General features: G+C 35.3%; 1 protein-coding gene across 3 annotated transcripts in view; it reads left to right on the forward strand.

The window, feature by feature from the left end:
- PDGFD (platelet derived growth factor D) overlaps positions 1-23,477 on the forward strand; it is a 216,348-nt gene that overhangs the window by 166,783 nt on the left and 26,088 nt on the right. For all 3 annotated transcript variants that reach the window (XM_016163672.2, XM_016163671.2, XM_036220235.1), the window contains exon 4: positions 21,472-21,534. In XM_016163672.2, the coding sequence (XP_016019158.2) occupies positions 21,472-21,534 (63 nt within the window). The remainder of the gene's footprint in view (positions 1-21,471; positions 21,535-23,477) is intronic.

Below are 23,477 nucleotides of genomic sequence, written 5' to 3' on the forward strand. Positions count from 1 at the left end.
TCCCACTGTGACTTCCTAGAATGTTTTAGAGAAGGAGGTTTGAGGAAAAATGGAGAACAGCAGCGGACTTATTAATACTTAAACGGGAAAGCAGGAAAGGGAATGATTATGCAGTGTAAGAGAGAGCTGAGGGAAATTTCCTCAAAGTGCAAGCTCTCTTTACCGTTTCTTCACTTCTATGACCCTCTCTCAAGCTTCACTGTAAGCATACTTTATGCTGTATATTCATACCATGAGAATTCCCAAAGTGAGCAATCTGGAACTAATATAATTAACAAATATTGCAACTAAAGTGTTCTTTTGCTGCTATAATAATTGTGAAGTAAGAAACAGCTATGTAATGGGAGAATTCCTTAATATGTTTAAATGGATTTTACACGTGATGGAATATTAACACATACACAAAGATAATGCCCTAGGTTTTTGTTTCTTTGACAATTGTTTAAAATTTACAACAAAGTCTTAACCTACCCAAGTATTTTATTTTATGAGATTTAAGAATATACATTGCATAACCAAGATGAGTGTAGATGATTACACAGCTATTTTCAATGTACAAAAAGTATCAAGTGTTTCTTTTCTTTATGTCCATTGCCTTTAATTTATCACCCATAAATGGTCACATAAGAGAAAATTGGTATTAACAAGTGGCCATAAGCAAAAGAATTAGGGTTTGGTAAAATGTGGAAAAGTTATGTATTTATGAATGATTAAAAGAGAGGATTTCTAATATGGGATTTGTAACAGTGAATAAAATACAAAAATTTCTACTCTCTCATCAGCTTTCAAAGACTATGAATTTAGGATTAGATCTATACATTTCAAGATGCATTACAAAATGGATTAACATTCTAACTGCTTTTCTTGCTTTTTTCTCAGAGCAGTTTACTTATAGAGAGCTCAGGATATTAACTACAAATAGGATTTTCATAAAATATTGTCCAAACAAATCAAAGGATTTACAAACTAGAGGCCTTTTAGAAAAATAAAATAAAAGAGAGAAATAATAAACATAAAACTAAAGCATGATATGAATATATTCACAATAGAAGACAGTTGCTTAGTGAAAAACACATAACACTCCTAAAAGCAGAAATGGAAAGCTCTTGTGGGTCGTTCATTATACTGTGCATCACAGCAGTGGAGGAGATTTCTTTTCCAAAGGTATATGTTTGAATATTTTGTCCACTCTGGTGTGAAATGGCTTACAGAATGGCTTTTTCACCACTTCCATTGTGAGGCCATTTCACAATTTAATAGATACTGCTATTGGGGAAAATTTGTACAGACAGAGCCTACATTTCAGTTTCAGTTTCATGCCCTGACTTCTCATTATTGCCCCCAGGGAGCATCGTAAACAATTCTTTCCCTTCATGGTGATGCATTTTGAAATCTTGGAAATTTGTATCATATCCTCCTAGGTCACGCTCTCAAGTACGTAGTTCCTTTGTCAATGAGCAATATATTTAGATTTTATAATCTTGTCTTATAATTCATTTTCCTTAGCCTCTTAATCAGTCAGTTCTCTAAATTCCCACAAGTTTGTTATCATCTTATATTAAAGTACTGACAACATGATTGGTACTCTGATTCCCATATTATCCATTTACCGCACAGATCAGCCACTGATTCCTAGTTTCAGAATGCAGTACTTTTGTGTTTTGGCATTTTCAAGATATTTTAACAATTCCCCCCATAGCTTGTTATCACTTTGAAATTGTAGATAAAGTAGTCACATTTCTAGATTCAATGATACCAAAAAAGTTATAACAACTTTTTATCAAAAATCATTTACTCCCTACTACATATAACAGACACTTTGCATTAATCATTGATTATTAGAGAAATAATTTCACTAATTTCTATGTTCTTTCAAGTCTGAGATGGTCTGTATCTAATGTAATATCAACATTTCCATATAAAGAACATCTAAAATACACTGCTAAATCTTGTCCCACAAGGACCCTATATATCTACATTATTCAGGTTATCAAAGCTACTGAAGGACCTTTGTCAGGTAAATAACTTAACACCTCTGAAAAATATAGTGTGTTTATTTAGCGCAGCCATCTTTTCTTTCAAATCAATTAGGCGTGATCACCTATATCAGGGAAATTTTACTTTCTTTTAAGTTTCTAAGACTACTTTTTTAAAATAGAAATGTTTCTTGTTTTATAAAATAATGTTTCTTTTCCATAACATTTAAATTGTAGAGTTTGTCAACTCCAGAATTAATATCGTGAAAACCACTTCTGTTGTTTTGTCTGCTTATTTTATTGCTACCAAAGTCTATATTTTTCATCTTAAAATAAGCCAAATATTGGTTGTGAATACATTTTAAAAGACTTCGACCCTTCCGTCAGAGTTCAATTTGTGAGAATCATTGCTATATCTTGAATTTCAATACTTAAAGCCCCTGAAGGATTAGCTCTGATATCAAAGGACAGAAATAGAGAGAAGGTACTCTTTTCACATGGCCTTAAAATAATTGACCTAGTCACCTACTACCCCGCCTTCAGAGCATTCATGTGAAGGGCAATATCTCAATAGTTTACCAAAAAGAAAAACACTGTTGGAGATAAAACTAAATGTCAGCTGCTGTCTTGTTGCCAAGAAAGTGGTTTTTAGAAACTTTAGTTGGCCCACATTTAGAAATGTTTAAAAATAGAAATAATTAACCCATATGCCAACCTTTAACTTTAAGCCACCTTTACAAATAAAGATAACTTAAAAAATGAGTCACCTGAAAACATGGTCTTTAAACTTATTAATTAAATTCCCAGCTGATAGATTATAGATCTTTATGAAGAATCATATCCCAGGAACCCCATAATTCTTTAAGTCTTTATTGAGAGCCTCATATGCCCCAGGCACTATACTGACTTCTGTGGCAGCATGAAAGTTAATGAAAAGGTATTCTGTAAAAGTTTTTGTATACTCTGGAAACACAGAGGTGAGAGCATCTACATTAGAAGTAATAATACTTCTTAAAGGAAGTGATGTCATTTGGGTTCTAAATGATGAGGTGGAGTTAGCTAAATGAGAAAGCATTGAGAGAACTTACCAAGCAAAGGGAACAATTTCTGCAAATTTAAGAGGGCTGATAAAGCATGCAATAATTGCGAAAGCCTGGGGAAATACAAGTGAATGGCTGGAAATGATGATGGAGAGGAAGACAGGAGCCAGATCATGAAGGTTTTGATGTACTCATCAAAGGACTATTCAGAAACTTGGAGGGATTTGAGGTTTGGAAGTTACATGGATGATACAGCACTTTTTATTTTTATTCTATTTTTGAAGACCAATATTCAGGCCAATGGAGGACAGATTGCAATTGGGCGAGAATCAAGAAAAACTAGTTAGATTATGATAGTAATCAAGGAGAGATGTCATAAACTCCTGAATTAAAGCATTGGTTAGAAAACACAGTTCTGAAGGGTTAAAAGAGTATGATCTGAAGGATTTAGTGACTAATAGGGGATTATTCAACATGACTCCTGGGTGTATGATATACACAATTAGGTGAAGGTGATATTTTTCTAGGAAAGGAAACACAAGAAGATGAGCAGGTTCTGTGGGGACATTGATGAGTAGCATTTGGGGCATGTTATTTGAGGAACCTGTAGGACATCCAATGGGAAGTGGCCAGCGGGAACCTGGCAAAATAATCTAGATTCTCAGCAAAGATTTCTTGGCCTGGGATATGAACTCAGGCATCGTTCATGCATAAATTAGTGTTGAAGCCAAGAAATTTGATGAATTTACTCAGGTGCCAAGTATCAAATATCAGAGTCCTGGGGACACTGACATTTAAGAAGATGTTAAAAAAAGGGAATGCAGAGAAGAAATAGGTAAAGAGGTAAAATGAGACCACTAGAGCATAGTATTACAAAAGCCAAGGGAAGAGAGAATTACGGAGGGAGTCACCAACAACGTTAAGAAAGAGGTCACATAAAACACAGGCTGGAAAGGGTACATTGGCTTTGGTAATTCAGAAGCTATTAAAATATTAATGAAAGCATTTTCACCAGAACTAGGCCTCATGGGATGAAGCATGAATCAAAACTGCAGTCAATAACAAGTATACACTACTATTTCAAGAAGTATGAGTGTAAAGAGATACAGATTTAAAGAAATGATACCCAGATAGAATCAAGGAGATAATTTTTCAGATAATAAATAAACTGAAATTTTTTTCACAGGCTGCACAGGACACACAAGTAGAGGGAAAGGGTAAAGATACAAGAGAAAAAGGCAATGCAGTATGCTGGTTTCTCATTTTTGTCCAGCAGAAACACAGATGAAAGAGTCCAGATGTTGCCGAATGATTGAATTGCTCCAGAGTTGGGCTTTTGCAGGGTAGGTGCCACAGAACAGCTGGGTCCTAAGGGAGTATTGATAAGAGAAGGCTTAAAGCGATGAATTGTGTTCAGATCAACAGAGGGCTGATAACTTGGGAAACATGGAGATATAAGTGTCTGGAGGCATCAGAGGAGTGGGAGAGAGGTACAGCAGCAAGGAATTCGAGGGCATGCAAGGGTATAGAAGGCATGGTCACAGAGTATACTGTACGTTTAAGATTTCAGATCAAGAGGGAGTTGCTTAATGGGGTATATAAGAAGAAGGGTCGTTAGATTTGAAAGAGTCAAGGACCTGTAAACTAAGGATAGTCTCTATATTATTTGCATGTATGCTGACACCATCCAGGGTGATGGTTACAAGAGCTGGAGACAAATACAGGAACACAGATGCCACGGTCCTTAGTGAATGTGGAGAAGTGACCAAGATTTCAGTAAAAGCAGCAATATAGGGAATAAGAGCAGGAAATAATAGCTTAGTGGCCTAAATTTCAGAGATCACTATATATATATATATATATATATATATATATATATATATATATATATATATTTGTACAGGTTTACAATATCTTTAAAAAACACATAAGAAATCGATAATGTTGATAGCTGCTGAGTGGCATCCTTTTTATAACTTTTAGATTTTGGACCATGTCATTTTATTGCATTAAAATATCAGTGTTTGGGAAGCGCCAGAATGGAGCCAGGTGAGAGGCATCCCACACCCGGATTTCCCTGCCTAGCAGGTTTTCAGAGTGGGAGCTCTTCTTAGGTAGGCCTGGAGGGAAGTACCGCCTTCAGAGAATAGGAGAGAGTGGTCAGGGAAGGCTTCAAGAGTCTTTGTTTACAGCAGTACATAGATCTAAAAAGAATTGCAAAATAGTAGCCCTTCAGAAGTGATATTGTATTTATGATGTCTCATTTTAAACTTAATCTACTCAATAGTTTTAGACTGAAAACACTCAACCAGTTTTAGAAATCCAATTTAAAGTTTCCTTTTTATTTTTGAAGAGAATATGGAGCCCAGGCTAAAACAGTTCCCAAAAGCAATATTCTTTACTGTGTACAATAAATCATCAGCTTTCTATCCCATCAGTAAGCTGAGCAGTTGGCAGAAGATAATGCAGTGTTCTCATGAGAGCAAAGATTCTTGTTAACTTATATTCTTATCTTCTCTAAAAGTTTATGGCTTTTTCATTGTTGTTGATACTCTTAAAAGTATAGTATCTTCCACTTAAAATGGGAAAGTTGGGAATTTTTAAAAAATTTATCCTGATGAAATCTAATATATACATTGGCTGAATAGTGACTATAGAGGTTGACAAATCCCACAGAGGATGAACAAGAATAAAGCAGTAAAGCAAATATCTATCTTTCTCACCCCAGTATTCTTTGAGACTGGTTAAAAATGATACTATTTTGCTTTAAGCAATCTTTCTTCTTCCTCTTCTATCCTCATTCTATCCTCTATAACTTAATAGAAAAAGTATCTTAGACATAGCTAAGAATAAAATAATATTAATTAGATGGTTTTGCCTGACCCAGATATTTTCTAGCTATTTTATGTGAAATGTTATTGCACTGTTCTCTCTCCACATCATAAGGAAATATGAGAAAGGTCCCCACCTTTCCCTTCTTCTTTTTGCAAATAGCTAAGTGCTGAAGGCGGGAGCACTTAGTACTGCCAACTTGCTGAATCAGGTTCTATGAAAGAGAATCTGAGACCAGCCATGAATGTTGCTACTGTTTCCTTTCCAATATACTAGGGGCGGTGGGGCAGTGGGGAGGAAAGAGGCTTTTCTTTTCCCATACCTGGATATCAAGGAGCTGCTGAAGTGTCAGGGTCTCCCATTTTTCTCAGAGCACGCATTCCTGTTACTGAAGAGGCTTCCTCTCAACTTGTCACTCAGAATGACAGGAGTTCACCAAGATCTCTCATGGGCAATGAATTTCACATTAAGGTTAAGACTACTATGGTCAGCATTTAAACACAATAGATGGTACCCAACCCCCACCCTCTCTGTCAGGGTTCTCCCAAAGGTAACAGGTTCTTTTTCACATGTAAACAAGAGCTTTGAAATTTAATTGTTTTATTTCTACCCATAAGTATACTATTAACATAGCAGTATACACGGTATTGTGCAAAACTTTGGGGAATTTTACAACTGTCGAATTTATTTTAAAACCGCTTTGATGATGATAAAGAATTGTTGCATTTTGTAGGACTATGAACTAGGTGACCCCTAATATCCTCCCTAACTTGATTTGTTATATGAAAGAGAAGGTATTAGAGTTATATAGTATATATTTACTGTATCTTCAAAAGATTACTTTAAAAGATGGTTGTTAAAAAGTCATCCTAAATGATAGCTTTTCCTTGGCTTCTCACATGTCAAATGCAAATAGAGCAGAGTGAGTGAAGTTCAGTGTCTGTGTGTCACGGCCTCTGTATCATTTTATATAAAATAAGGTTTACCTTTACAGAGGATTTTTTTTAATGCCAGTGGTTTTCCTTTGAGGGAATTTACATTCATTTTATTGCTCTAATGTTGGAAGAAGAAAGAAGAATCAGTATTTTTTAAATACATCCAGTAGAGATTACGCTTTGCACCTTTTAAAAATATAAATGTAAACATTATCTAAGATAATATCGGCTGAAATGTTATGAGAAGTGTACACTGCACTGCAACTACTATTGGATTGGAACACAGACTGGGATAAATTTTGAAGTAATGCTTGGATAAAGGGGAATGCATATCTTATTCCCACTCTGAACCAAGAGTACCACTACCTCTGGCTATCTTCCATGTGGACCTCAGCTGCTCCCTGTGCACCTCACAAAGGACATCCACTGACCCTTCCAATATTGTCAATTGCCTCTGAAACCAACATGTTTGTCCTTCTCTTTCATCAACATTTATAGATTTGGAGCAGAGATGGGTAGAGATTGGGAGGCTTCTACAGACCAGGGCAGTGGTATGGCTTGCCACAAATGCATTTGGTAAAGAAGAAAATGTGTGACTAAAAAGTATCATAGAGGTCTGAAGAGCTAGTTAACCAATGATTCTTTTCTTTTTTCTTTTCTTTTCTTTTCTTTTTTCTTTTTCTTTCTTTTTTTTTTTTTTAAAGCATATACTACAGTGGAAAACATCTGGACTAGAAGTCAGAAGAAATGGAATCTAGTTCTAGTTTTCTCATGAGCTAAATGTGTCCCCATTGAAAAGTAATAGCTCTATACACTGATTCTTGAAATTGGCATGATTTGCTTAGTTATGTTATAGTAACTAATGACCCCGAAATTTCAGTGGTTTACAAAGACAAAGATTGACTTCTCATTTATATTACATATCAGATTCTAATCTCCTGTAGCTGTGCTCCATGTATCTTCTTCATGTGGGAGCCCAGGCTAAAGGATTAGCCGTCACCACCTGGGACAAGCAGAAGAGATAAAAGAGCAATAGGAGAACCACACAATGTGTTTTAAAGCTTCTCCTCACATTTTATTGGTCAAAGGAAGTCACATGGCCAAGCCTGATGTCAAGGGGGCAGGAAGTACATTCCTCCCACCAGAAGGGCACTAGGGAGAAGCCCTGAAAAGAGAGACTCAACAGAGTGAGAGAACACTGTGCCTGTAAGTCAAAAGCACTGGTCATTGATATATAAAGTCTCTCCCACCTCTAATATTATAAATTTTAATTCATGAGTTAGAGAGAGCAATAATTAGTTTGGATGTAGACGTGTTTTACCAAGAAATAGGAGACTGGTTAAAAGGTGATCTAGTTCAGAAATAGACTGAACTCCTACATAAATTAGTAGTTTGCATACACATATATAGCTTTTATATTTAAATTCCTTCAACTATTTCTAAAGCATGTCCTTTCCTTTAAATATTTTTTGTTTACTATTTTCCAGAGTGCATAAATTGCAATCCTATATATATATATATATATATATATATATATATATATATATAGTAATTTTCAGCTGGCAAAATACTTTTACATGCATCTGTTCCCATCTTAGCTATTCCTCGCATGACCAAATTGACCATGTTTAGTTTGTTTACCACATATTCCCAATGCCTGGAACAGCGCCTAGCAAGCAGTAAGCACTCAATCATTTGTTGCGGGATGGAGCAGAACTACTTTTGTAGGGAGGCTACTGGAGATAGTTATGAAGCTGGAGGAATGCATTGCATTCTCAGGGAAAAAAAGCCCAAAAAGACATTATATATTCGTTTGCCTGATGGTTGCAGAAATTATCAGTCAGGAATCAGAAGATCTCTTTGAGAAGAACCAAATAATTGTTTTGTACCCAGCTCACATAGTGGTAGAGAGAGTGAAATGAGATGAAAAATGTTAAAGCTTTCTGAAAATGTCAAAATCTTAACGTGCATTTGAGGTGATAGCATGTTAGGCCACTATAGGTTGAATGGATCAATCAACATTTTTTCCAAGGAAAGAAATGTGAAATGTATTAAGTCTAAGACTTTCTATATGTCAGCACTTTTCTAACAGCTTTACATATAATAATTTATTTGCTCATCAATACTTTCTTTTGAGATTGGAATTACTACTGTCTCTATTTTTAAATGAGAATACTGAGGCACAGAGAAATTAAGCAATTGGTACAAGAACTTCAACTGGTCAGTGATGGAGTTGGGATTGAATTCGGAGAATCTGACTCCAGAACATGTAACAGGTGATTCCCAATTTTGCAGGTGTGTTAATTTAGCCATCTTCCTAGTTTTGGAAAGAATGCAATGAACGTCCACCCGGGCCAGTTATCTAATTATCTAATTTAATCCTCGACTAACCTGGAAATGAGGGTGGGGTGTTTTTTCCATTTTACAAATCAGGAATCTCCAGCATAGAGAATTTACCTTGCCCAAGGTCACATGATATTCCATGTGGAATTAGATTCTGAGTGCTGTAACCAAAGACACATTTTAAAAATGCTTTAGCACACTGAATATCAAATCTTTCTACCAACCAGAATTACTGCAATCCTTAATTTAGAAAGGTGAGTAGCAAAGGAGTGCCTCAGTGCCTCTGCTCTTCATTTAAAGGCATGGAGTTTACTTTTATTTTGTCTGTACTTAGAGATTGGCTGATGAAAGCCATCCAGGCCCATTTGTATTCTAGCATTTCTATAACCCCTGCTGGGTTTAGAGATAGTTTCCAGTAATCCCACCAAATCAATCCCTGCTGACCAACCTTAGGGGTCATCACAAAGTACTTAAAGGATTCTCATCTATTGAATCCTCTCATCAGGCAAACATTTTAACTCTTCTTTGAAGAAGAAAGGTAATTTTGTACCCTGCTGAGGGATAAGATAAAACTAAATTGTATTTGAGTGGAAAATGCTATTATCATTTTAAGGTTTTGATTACCAAAATAAGGAATCACTTCTAATTCTAAAGTTGCCTTAGAAGATTATGGATATTCCTAAAATTTTTTTTTTTTTTAAATCTTATCTTTGATTTTTTACCACTATTCTCATCTCTCAGAATAGCTATCGGTTGTTTATTATTTGTTTTCTAGGAACTCCATTACGTTGCTTAAGATCACTAAAGTCAAGAAGACACAAATTTTTTTTTTCTTATTTTTCATATGTACAGAAAGGGAGTAATGTGAGCAGGGGTAAGGGGTATGTGGCTATGTTAACCAGCTCTCTATGAGTTACTGCAATGCAGTACAGTATGTCTAGAGACCTAGGCCCCAGGCACCAGATCTGCTAGTGACGCTGACACTTGACCACTTGAGGACTTGGTTTCCTTGTATGTAGGCAAAGGATGGTCAGGATGAAAGCTCACAGAGAGCAGTGACCTTGATGTTCTTTTCATTTCTGTGTCTTCAGCACCTTGAACTGTGTAGTCAGCAAGAGTAGAAATCTGTACTTGCTGAATGATGATTAAGTGTCCTACTGAAAAAAAAAAATGCCAAGCCTAGCATTGAAGACCCTCTGATTGTCCTGATTCTTCCTTTTCAGCCTCATTTTCAGCCCAGTGCTTTCGGGCATACTCATAGGTCCAAGATCATGCTACTTTCTGCCTTTGTGCCTGCTCTCCCCTCCACCTGTCTACTCTTTTACCGAAGACTCTAATTATCATTCAAAGGTCAACTCCAAGGCCACTTCTTCTAAGACCTTCCCCAGAACCTCTTAGACGGTCTTAAATCATTTTTTTCCTCTGCAGACCAACAGAACTTTGCTTATAGCCCTAATGGAGCACTTATTTATGTAGGCCTTGTAGTATTAATTTATTCATTCCACAGATATTTATTAACACACAATAGCCAAAGCTGAATCATATTTACTCCTCAAGTAATGCAGTGACTATTCTTTCATTTAACTAGTATATACTAAATGTATGTTAGTTAATAGATCCTGTTGTAAGTGCTGTGCATTGAGCAGTGAAAAAGTTAGAAAATGTCCTACCCTTCAGGGACTTGCATTCTAATGAGACACAGACTCAGAAATAAGTGCATACATAAATAAGCAAGATAATTTCACATAACGGTAAGCCATTAAGAAAATAAATTTGCTGTTGTGAAAGGGAATGACAAGGGTGGGGAATTAGAATGAATCTAGATAAATTCCTCAAGGGCAATTGTACAACTTTGCTTCTATGCATTTTCCAGTGTCTAGAACAGTGAGTTGCATATTTTGGTCATTCAAAAACCTTAGTCAAATAAAGAATAAAACTCTGAAGAAATAGGTCTGAGGTGTAAGTATGACATATGAAATATGCCTTAAAAAATCCATATTGCGGGACTATCTCAGCTATTCTTTGGGCCTAGACAACAAAACAGTCAGCTCTGACTTTTCCAAATCTAGTGAAAGAGAAGTAATAGTTTACCCAGTTTCTAGAGTATTTTCTCTTTGGCTTTGGAATACATTACACTTTTTGTTTGTTTGTTTTTCTGCTTATTTATTTGTTTTATTTATTGACAGCAAACATTACCTTTGTAATTATATTTGGCGTAGACAGATACAGCAGTGAAGTTGCATTCACTTAGTACACAGCATGTGATAATACCAAAAAAGTACAGTAGGAAGCAAAAGAGAGCCAATCTAGTATTAAAGTTTTGCTCTGCAAAGCCTAGTGTTTTCACTCACTAAAACTTCTTATGAATACTGCTAATGTTATAGCAGGCAAAAGTAAAAAATGCTGCTGTTAACTGATGATAATCAAAAGTAAAAAGGAACTGTGAACCCCGTAGATATGAACAATAGGATTCAAATCACAGGATCTCTCCTTTAAATGCCATTTAAAAGTGATTTTTCTAACCAGTGGGAGAAGACTTTGAGTTGTTTACTCAGGAGTGGAGATGCAGTTTTATTGACTGAGTTGCACATCTGTTCCCAGGTCTCCTTCACTGGCTTTAACCAGAGCCTGACTACTGTATTGAGCTTTTCCCTGTGCAAAGCTCTACCAGCTCTTATCGGAATTAAACCCATGACCTGTGTACTTGTCACTCAGCTTCAACAAATTCAGCTAATGGGCCCAGACAGCAAGCCTGCTTTTGAGATTCGAAACCTGCAAGCTGCTTTGATTAGTTGCTAGTTGAGTGGGAAGTGGAAAGAGGAACTGCAAGGTCAAGAATGTGCTAATCTCACCTTCTTTCAGGAGTGCTTTGCAAGGGTATGGGTTCTATACTTTTGTTTCAAACTTTACATGAACCAACTCTCTAGTTTAACCACAAAATGGGTCCGGAAATCCCCGTATAGTCAGGTCAAGAATAAAGTTGTCCTCTGAATTAACCGTTAGTTAATTTACATAGTTCTGCAATATCAACATGCTGTTAAATATTTTACATTCGATATATAACCTCTAATGCTAAATGATAATGATGATGGGTGGCAGCTCTGATGAATGCTTACTTGTCAAGTATAAGAATAAGGATGAATGTGTACAGGGAAAATGTGTGACCAACAACACAAAATCACATCCCTAGGCAATATTCACATTTTTTAAAAGAAACAGCTTTTTGAATGCCCTATGACTGACTTGCCCCTGATCTTCTTATAAGATGTTCCCCTTTTCTTTATAAACATATCGTTTGCTAAATAATGTTTCATGAGTGCTTTGTTCCCTGAGATTGATTGTGTCAAGCTGTGTTGACCATGGCTTTGTCTATTGGACTTCAAATGGTATTTTTCTCCCTAACATCAGATCTTAGAAGTTTTAATTAGCAATTGAAGTACTTGAGTTCATAGAGGAAATAATTTTAGCTAACGGATATTTGTGACATGGCCTTAATCTTCACAGTGTTTGTAATTCCCATTTTCTCTAATATTTGTTTTAATAATGTAACTAGTTTTGGGCCAAAATGAGGATAATCCACTTATATAATGCCATTTAAGTAGAAAGAACTTTAGCAGTTCTTAAGAGTATGAATTTCGGCACAGAGTTGTCCAATGAAAATGAAATGCCTTTTGAGTATAAAACAGTATTTCCTTCCTCAACAACAACAAAAACAAAACAAAAAGAGTGTTCACTATGTACCAAACATTGTTCTAAGTGCAAGGAAAGGAAAATATGAATAATTCAGGTCAATATTTCTTCTTTTCATTTCAAACTTGCAATTTTCCTAAGGTAGCACAATAATTTCCTCAGCCATCCATTTCAGCTTGGGAGTATAAATAGTCTTTAAGATTAGTTTAGCAATATCAAAAGTACAATCTTTAATAATTTTCAGGCTACTGGTGAAGCGAATCAAATGTTCTTTTGAAATGCATTTAAGGAATGTATGAAAACCTGTATTAGCAGAAATCAGGAATGTTTGTTTATCTTATAAAAGGATTCTTTATAAATGAAAGGAGGAATAGTTTAGCAGAGATGAAAGAGCATGGAGAGTCAGCCTCAGGTTCAGAAATTTGCAGAGCCTCTAATACCCAGGCTTGTGAGGTTGAGCATTTTTTCATACAGCTGCTGGCCATTTGTACTTTTTCTTGAGAGATATGTCTATTCAGGTCCTCTTCCCATTTTTTAATCTTTTTTAAAATGGTTGTTGTATGAATTCTTTGCATATGTTGGATGTTAGCCCCTTTTTGGAGGCGTTATTTGTAAATATCTTCTCCCATTCAGATGGTTACCTCTTTGTCTTGTTGATGATTTCTTTTGTTGTGCAGAACTTTTTAGTTTAATATAGTCCCATTAATTTATTTTTGCTTTTACTTCCCTTGCCTTTGAGATCAAAGTCATAAAATCTTCTCTAAATCCAAAGTCCATTAATTTGGTATCTATGTTTTCTTCTATGCTATTTATTGTTTCAGGTCTTGTATTCAGATCTTTGATCCATTTCGAATTCATTTTGGTATATGGCAACAGAGAGCAGTCTAGTTTCGTTCTTTTGCATGTGGCTTTTCAGTCTTCACAGCACCATTTATTGAATTACTCCTTTCTATATTTTTGGCTCCTTTGTCAAAAATTATTTGCTCATATATCTGAGAGTTTATTTCTGGACTCTCAGTTCTGTTCCATTGGCCTGTGTGTCTGTTTTTCTGCCAATAACATGCTGTTTTGATTCTTTTTGCTTTGTAGTATAATTTGAAGTCAGGCAGTGTGATACCTCTGACCTCGTTCTTTTTTCTCAGGATTGCTTTAGCTATTTGGGGTCTTTTGTGGTTGCATACAAATTTGATGATTTTTTGTTCTACTTCTTTAAAAATTGCCATTGGGATTTTGAAGGGGATTGCATTAAATCTGTGTATTGCTTTGGATATTAAAGTCATTTTAACTACGTTAATTCTTCCAGTCTCTGAATGTGGAATATCTTTCCATCTCTTTGTGTCTTCAATTTCTTTTAATAATGTCTTATAGTTTTTAGTGTGTAAGTCCTTCACATGCTTCATTAGGTTATACCTAGGTATTTTGTTGCAATTACAAAAAGAATTGGTTTTTTTCAGTTTTTTTTTTTCTGAAAATTCATTGGTAGTATATAAGAACACTATGGATTTTTGTACATTGATTTTGTATCCTGAAAATTTAATGTATTTGTTTATTGTTTCTAATAGTTTTTTAGTGGAGTTTTAAGGATCTTCTATGTAGAGAACCATGTCATCTCCAAAAAGTGACAGTTTGACTTCTTCATTCCCGATTTGGATGCTTTTTATTTCTTTCTCTTGCTTGACTGCTCTAGTTAAGACTTCCAACAGTATATTGAATAATAGCGGTGATAGGAGAAAACCTTGTCTTATTCCTGATCTTACAGGAAAAGTTTTTAGTTTTTCATGATGTAGCTGAGGACTTGTCAATAATGACCTTTATTATGTTGCGGTATATTCCTTCTATATCAACTTGATTAAGTATTTTAATCATAAATGGATGCTGTATCTTGCAGGCTATCCAAATCAAAACCACAATGAGATAACACCTCACATCTGTTAAAATAGCTGTCATCAACAAGGCAAGTAATAACAAGTATTAGAGAGGTTGTGGGGAAAAAGGAATCCTCATACATTCCTGGTGGAAATGTAAGTTGGTACAGCCACTGTTTTGTGGAAAACAGTATGGAGTTTTCCTCAAAAAATTTAAAAATAGAATTATCATACAACCCAGCAACCCGTCTTCTGGGCACCTATCCAAAAATTTGAAAACATTTTTTTGTAAAGATATATGTACCTTGAAGTTCATAGCAGCATTATTTATGGTGATCAAGACATAGAAACAACCAGAGTGTCTTTCAATAGATCATGGGATTAAGAAAATGTGGTACTTATATACAATAGAATATTACTCAGCCATAAGAAAAGATGAAATAGCGCCATTTGCAATAACATGGATATATCTTGAGATTATCATGCTAAGTGAAATAAGTCAGACAGAAAAAGTTGAGAATTATATGATTTCACTCATATTTGGGATATAAAACTAAAAGCAACAAATGAACATGACAAACAAGCAGAGACTCATAGACATGGACAATAGTTTAGTGGTTACCAAAGGGAAGGGGGAGAGGGGAGAGCTAGATAAGGGTAGAGAGGGTCAAATATTTGGTGGTGGAAGGAAATTTAACTTTGGATGGTGAACACACAGTGCAAAACACATATGATGTATTATTGAATCTTATATTTGAATTCTATATGATTTTATTAACCAATGTCACCCCAATAAATTTAATTTTTTAAAAAGTTGTTTCCATGGGAAAATTACTTAATTATCTGCCTCCCTGCTTCCTCATCTCTTAAAGCTGAAGAAATGGTGAATGAGGTAATGTACAGAAATGGTTCCATTTGGTGCCCAGTACATTGTCTCTGCTCCATAAAAGGCAGCTGTTACTACCAAATAATTAATCATGGAATTTTCTTAATACTAAACTTTATTTACAAGGGCTATCCACAGAATTTAAATCCACACCTAGCTTTTCAACAACACATTGTAGAGAGACCTCTGGCAGTATTTTTGGAGATGTAAATTAAATACTCATTTATTATTTGGTCTGTATCAAACAAAAAGAAAGCAGTTAGCAAAGTGATATTTTACAATTTGCAGTTTTCTGCATGGCCCCTTGCTAAGGCATCCTTGTTTGGTAAACACAGGCTTTAATCGATCTTTTTGACCATCCATCTCTCCTCTCCAGGATTATTGTGTTTTCCTCAAGTCTTAGTACATAAGCAAGAATTGCAGGTTGTTCCTCTTCCCCCTCCCCCCAATCAAATAGACCTCCTTTCTCTATCTGCAATCATGTCTTGATTCTCTAGCTCTCAAGTATGGCTCTCACAGCCCCCTCGAGTTGATGACCTCTTCTCTGCTCACCGAGTAACTTTCTTCTTTATTCATTGGACTGGTGTTTGCTCTAATCTTTGTTTATCCTATTGGGAACAACTTCCAAGACTAATTCAGTCTGAAGAAATCAGAAACTCACAAGCGTAAGTTCCTTGTCTCATAACATAAGAAAAATAAACTTGAAAAATCTCTTGATGTTGGCATTAAGATTACACAGATTATTAATCGATGAATCCTAGAAGTTCTCAATTAAAACATTGTACTTTATTGTCCATAATGATAAATAAAAAAGTTGTAAAATTAACTCTTAAATCCCCAGAACTCTATAGGTGTGTCTTATGTATGAGGCTATTTGTTATTAAAGATATATTTTATATTTTATTAAAATTATATTTCCAGAGATAATTCAGGGCTCCTTATAGCTTTAAGAATATATGTTATTAAAATTAGAGAGGCAAATTCTCTAACTTTGAAAGATGCTCTTTGATTGGTGTTAATTATTGATTCTTGAACTCTCGATATCCTTGTATTAAATGTTGTTGCCAATAAAAGCTGGTCTCCAGCCAAAGCCTTTCCCACATTACTTGAAAAAGAGCTGTTTTGATGATGAGCATATAATGAAATATACTTGTAAAAGTTTGGTTGGATCATAGAGTTTGATCCTAAGGGTTTTTAATTTTTGCTTTATTCTGTTCCTCTGGACATTAGGACATCACTATGCTATTACTTCCACGTACATTTCTTAGACTGCATGCCAAAAATTCATGTACCGAAGTATCAAAAGTCTTTGTTCTAAAGGATCTTCCCCATAGAGTGATCCCAGGGCACAGGCCTATACGTTTAGGATTATTTGGGTTTCTGTCAGTGAGTCTTGACCAGAGTAGAGTATCATGAACAAACGCAGAATTCACTGAAGGAATAAATGTTGATACTGTATACATTTGTTATCGTTTTATGTATTCTGACAAATTCCTCTGTTTCTTATGCATTTTAAAAGAAACTCTCTAAGCATTAGCTCAGTCAAGAAACACAGATACAATAGGAAAGAACTTTTTTGTTTTCCTCCTCTGAGAAATGAATATAAAACAGCAAACAGAAGAAAATTTTTCAAAATATGGAAAATAGTTGGACAAATAAATGTCTCTTAAAACTTTTCCCAAATAAGTCATCCTTGGTAAAGTAGATTGTTTTGGTTGAAAGCTTTTTAAAAACTCCAAGTAACTGCATATGTTTTTTTTTAAGAGATGGTTGAATACATTCCTGTGAGTAATGAACAGTTTATGGCTCATTACGTACAGAATAATCACCTAGGATAAAAGTGAACAGCCATCCTCCCTGAGATCCAGAAACAGGTGGTACAATTAATCATCCCAAATGTTTGGAATATTGGCCTGGCAACAACTGTCTTCAGAGACTCAAAAGACAAGTGTCCCCAGCTCCACTATCAAGGGATAAGAGAGGGATTTGTTTAGGCATCCATTACAGGTACGCAATGATTAAATGTATGTAAGCTACCCTTGGTAGAGGTATGAGTGGACTTTTTTCTTGTTAGCTTATACTACCTGTCCTCTAGGATGGGCTCAAGAGGACTGATAGCAAGAATATCTTTTGATATTCTTTGAAAACGTGGAAATTTCCATTCATATTCCAGTCTTTAATGGCAAAAATTATAATTCAAAATATTAGTTATCTGTAGTGTTATTTTATCCCTCACTATGTTTGCTTTCAGCCTGTGAGTAAACTGTCCTCAAACAGCCAGACAAATACCTGTCTGACCATCATGGCATGTTTTCATGACTATTTTTGAAGACATCAAAAGTTTGTGTTGTATTATTCATGATTTAGGTGGAGCCAAGTGTGATCATTCTAGAATTCTTTATGTTACATTTTTTGATAATTATCTTTTTAGTAATTAGTGAGAAGCAGTTCCACAAGAAGGCTTTTATTTCCTACCAGGGAATATATGGGTAATACCATTCAATATAATAACATAACACATTAGGGTAAATGCTCATACACATTTGGATTCATTTTTTCTTTTCCATTATTGTTTCAGAAGTTTATTGTTAAAATGAGATGTTTATTATGAAAATTTTATATATATATATATATATATATGACCTTAAAAATAAAAGTTAGTGATTTTAGCAGCAAAACTGAGTTTATTCAGGAATAGCAGAGAGTTGCAATTCAGGACATACAGGCTATGACAAAAACCACAGGCAAGTCCAGAGAACAAAGGAGAAGAACATTCTTCTATAGTGGAAACAGGAAACTGGGAGGAACTTTTATAAACGAAGAGTTCATTGGAGGAAACAGAGTTTGAAGTATTGTGGCTTTTCATTAGGTGTGTTGTGACAGTTTCTCGATGGCTGGGCTATTCCCTGGGGAGGAGAAAATCTTCATTCCTCCTGCTGAGGTGGTACTATAGAATAGAAAACATCTTCCTATGGACAAAGCACGACTCTTCCTGTTTGGGGCAACCAAGAATGAGTAGGACAGCATGAGAGCTCCTCCTGCAGGCACTTCTGAATCCAATTTTGGTTGAGGTCTCCTTTATTAATTTTCACAATAGAAAAAAAGAAAGAAAGAAAAATTATCCATCATTTAGTGCCAACGATGTCAGTATTTCTGTGAATACGTTTTAAGTCTTATCGATTGGATATCCATACACGTTTATAGCAAAATAGTATGATATGGAATGTACTCTTATTTTAAGAATGGTAACTATTTATCTGTTAAACTGGTATAAGTATGTTTTCTAGTTTGTCATAATGCTTTCAATTTTGTTTTTGGTATTTTTTTTTTTGGATTCGTACAACATTTTGTGTATGTTAGGTATATCAATTTTTGTTTTTTGACTTTTGCATTCATGTTTAGAAATATATCTTCCATGCTTAAAGTACATGCATTTTCATGTACTTTAAGATTTTATTTTTGCATACGTCCATAATCTATAACACTTTTCTTGTACAAGCCAAACTATGCATACAAAGCTATTTCGAAAGTGAAGATCTGTGAATTATATCTATGTTTTAAAAACTACTCCAAATAGTAAAATGCAGAGAATGAGGGAGGAAATTTCATTTCAAAATGCCAAATAATGAGTTTCATTATCAAAATATAATTATAAACTACTTTAAAGGGAAGGACATAAGCTGAGAATGTTGTTGTTTTTAATAATACAAATTAATTCTTATTAGATTAAGGCAATGAAGTTTAAGATACCTGTAATTATAGGATGATATATAATATTTGATGGGCTGGAAAGAGCATGTGACTATGAGATGCACAACAGGGTTCTAGTCCAAACTCCAGTAATAATTCAGTTGGGCCTGCTGAGCTTCAGTTTGCTCATCTCTCAAGAGAGAGAATCGGACCCCTAGGTACCCTCAATAAATTACCCACAGCACCAAAATGCAGAGATTCTTGGCATGGACTGAGAGAACCATATTACAATTATAGTTCACAAGCATGAGGTAAGAGAATCAAAGGCTGAATTTGCACTGGCTTGTTGAAACTAACATACTGTTTTCCGTAGAGGCTTTACCAATTTGCAATCTCACCAATCACTCTTTTTTTGACTGAGTCTTCTACCCTACCTTTTTTTTTTCTTTATAAGTAAACATCTACTTATTAATATATTTATCTGAGTCTAGAAGACACAGCTAAGAGTCACCTTCTAATATGAAATTTTTCCAAGCCCACTTCCTCCCCAGGTAGAATTTTCTACTACTTCCATGGTATTCTGATTAGTCTGGTATCAGAGCACGTGTATGAGTTTATTTTACCTGTTTATGTGTCTACATTTTGAACTCCTCGAGAATAAGGATAATTTCTCATTTCCTCGTGATTCTACCCTCAGCTTAGAATGTATCCCATAGTAGGTGACTAACAAATAATGAATGAGTGAAAATGAAAATTCTAAGGAGTGTTTATGTCTGTCTTATCCAGCATATATCCTCCTACCAATAGTTTCTTCAAGACATAGAGAAGTCATTAGCTGTCCTATCCAGTTTCACCTGCTTACTAGCTTATGAAGACTCATATAAATTCCAACTTTCATTCGTTTTCACATATCCTTCTGCTGTGGAAATTCAGTGTCCTTTTCATGCGTAGTCTATCCTTCAGACTACAGAGACCACATTTTCTTTTTCTTTCCTATCTTCTATGAGGTTAAGACTAGAATAATGATGTCTAGCCAGTTTTCAATAGATGTTCATTCTTTGAATCCCACATTTGACTCTGTTCTTTCTTGGTAAATAACTAAAATTTTCTTCAACACAGATATTTATATATAAACCAGCCTCATCATGAGCAATTAACAAATGTACTTCCACCTCCTCAAAGTGTTAAAGAAATTTAGTCCTGATATTTAGCTCTCATTCAGTAAGTATACCTGGGTAAATAAGTCCTTATATATGAGTGGCTGAATTTTTCTTGTCAATATCTTAAAAATACCTCCTGCTCCCTGATCAGGCTGGAAGAAGTTAACCAAGGTAATTTATGTTAACAAGATCAAGAAATCATGTGTAACATGTAAAAATGGTAGAATCAGCTTTTTTTCCCATTGTGTTTTTTTAAACTTATTGGTGCTAGAGTAATTAACATAAAAGTCACATATATACGTACTGGAGAGAAGCTTGCCTTTTAAGAGAAGTTTCTTTTTCTGAGGTCCATTGCTATCATGTATCCTTTATGGCTCTCTGAGATAAATAATTTTCTCAGGTCTGCCCTTTACCTTCTTTCCAGTGGGTAGCACTTTGTCATTCCCACAGTTACTGTCTTCCCCCTCCATTCTTCCTGACATTTCTTGATAGAGTCAGGAATAGCACTTTATCAGTTAATTTATCTTTGACAAGATCACTGATATTCTAGACTAGCTCAGCAGGCAGGATTGATCATGATGCAGAACCTAGTTCAAACCAACTAACCATTAATACTGATAATAACTATTATTATTTTTTAAGCACTTTATTAAGTTTGAGTTATAATTACACAATTAATGCATCCAATTCTCAAAACAACCCTGGAATTTAAGCATCCCATACCATTTTTTTACGGATAAGAAAGAGAGGGATTAGAGAGGTTACCTAAGGTCAAACAGCCAGAAGATGGCTGAGTTAAACTTTGAACTCCTATCTACACATTTTCCATCTCACCAGTGCTGATAAGTAAATGTGAATGCAGTCCATGTCTTGAATGAGAAGAGTTCTTGAGAAGAGTGCTTAAGACAAATGGCCTATTCAGCAAGAATGCAGTCCCTATTTCTGTTGTCACTTAGTTGGAAAAAGATTTGGATGGCTGACATGTTGAAATTCTGCATATAGTGAATTGAAAGAGGTTTTGATTGACTCACATGGATCTTTCTTTGCCTTCTAGGAAGATTTCCAACCCGCAGCAGCTTCAGAGACCAACTGGGAGTCAGTCACAAGCTCTATCTCAGTAAGTAACTTATTTTTCTGTTGCCAGTGAAAAAAACTGATGGAGTAGCAAGGTCAACCCAGAACAATGTCAGCTGAATTAAGGACCTATGCCTTGACCAAAAGTCAGATCTCAAGCATCATGTGTTCTTTTATTTCATTTAGGTTATAGTGGGCTATATCAGATGCCTTTTTTTCCTCTTTCAGAAAGTTTTCAGGAAATACTAATACTTGTAGGAACATGGGGTAGACTATGGCAGGAGTATTTATCAGTTTCAAAGCAGAACATTCCAACCAAAGAACAGTCCAAACACATCAAATGTATCAAACAGGTCCATGGCCAAGCTCAAGTGCGGAATTTTGAAATAGCTTTTTGAATATTCCAGGGGAAGCTGTTAACCTTTGCGTTTCAAGGATCTTTTCAGACGTAAAAAATCCCAATGTTTACAGTAAGATAACATAAGTGCAAACCAGGCATGTGTTCAGTTTGACTTGGAAATAAAACATAACTCACACTGAAACTTGCAAAATGGTCCATGACCCTAATTTTTTCTCCAAATTTAGTCATTTCTCAGTATTCTTTCTACTTATCTGCTTTGTACAGAAAGAACAGACATTGTTTTCACCAATCCCGAGTAGCACTTATGTAGCAATAAAATACAAGATAATAAATGCAGTTTTTCATTAAAAGGTCAAGAGCATGGAGAAAGCTTGTCCATGGTACTAAAGTGGGTCAGTGTAGCTGAGTCAGTGGAGTTGATTTTTTTTTTTTTCCAAAAGTGATATGCTATCTTTTGTTCTCTGGGGGATTTTTTTGTTGTTGTTAATTACCTCAGATGGCAGGAGTCTTTAGCTCTGGATTCTGTGACAATTTAATTTACCTGATGTGGCTGCTGGACTAGAACAACATGATCTGATCCAGAGATAGAGAGGTCTCTAATAGTGATATTTAGAGTGTTTTATTTGTTTGGTTTCGACAATCCAGGATGCACACTCTGAACATAGTTAGGTGTAAGGAATCATTGTCAGGCAGGCGAAAATTAAAATAAAGCAGGCGAGGCCGTGGAGCCACGAGGCTAGGCAGGAGGCTTAGACAGTTATCAGCCTTAGACTGACATTTGAAGGTAGATACCAGAGGCAGCTTTTGCAACCAGGACTTAATGCACTATTTTGTTAAGCAGTCCTCCGGCTTCTCAAGCTTCTTAGACATGACAACTTAGAACTGACTACCCATGCCTGACCCAAGCACAGAAATTACAATCTTAAAGGACAAATAGCTCATATATAAGGACAATTTTCTCTGTAGTTTGGGTTTGCTCTTCAGACTAATGTTAATGCTCTTTTAACATTAGTCTGAAGAGCAAACCCAAACTTCCCCCTCAGGGACTAGGAGCCCCTCTACAGCTTTCTCTTGAAGAGTCATCTGGATGAACATGACATCCTAAGCATAGTTAGGAGTGACCCTAGGAAACATTTTGTCAGGAGTTCCCAAGAGCCATTGTAAGAAGCTTTTGCTTGTGTTGGAATGTTTCAATTGATATACTTTCTTTTATTTTTAAAACTAAAGGAAGTATTTTAATTTCAAAGCTTTTGTAGTCTGCCATGCACCTAATTTTGGTCAGCTCATTTTACTTTTTTTTTTTTTTTTTTTTTGGATTTTAGACACACATTACTGTGATACAATGCTAATTATAAATCATCTAGTGAATATAAACCAGATAGACAGTAGATTCTCCAGACAGTACAATTTGAATGGGAATTTTGATTTTTGTGCAGAATCTCAGTATTATTCACCTCTAGTATTTGATTCCAAGAGAGAAGTGAAAGACAGAACTGGGTGCTTCAATCAGGATTCAGCTTACATAACTCACACACACACGCTCTCATGTGCACATGCACAGCCCTAAAGAGCGGGCCTAACATCTTTACCAATCTGTTGCATATCTCCCCAAATCCTGACTCTGC

This window comes from Rousettus aegyptiacus, unplaced genomic scaffold, assembly GCF_014176215.1.
Source record: "Rousettus aegyptiacus isolate mRouAeg1 unplaced genomic scaffold, mRouAeg1.p scaffold_m13_p_5, whole genome shotgun sequence".
Classification (NCBI taxonomy): domain Eukaryota; kingdom Metazoa; phylum Chordata; class Mammalia; order Chiroptera; family Pteropodidae; genus Rousettus; species Rousettus aegyptiacus.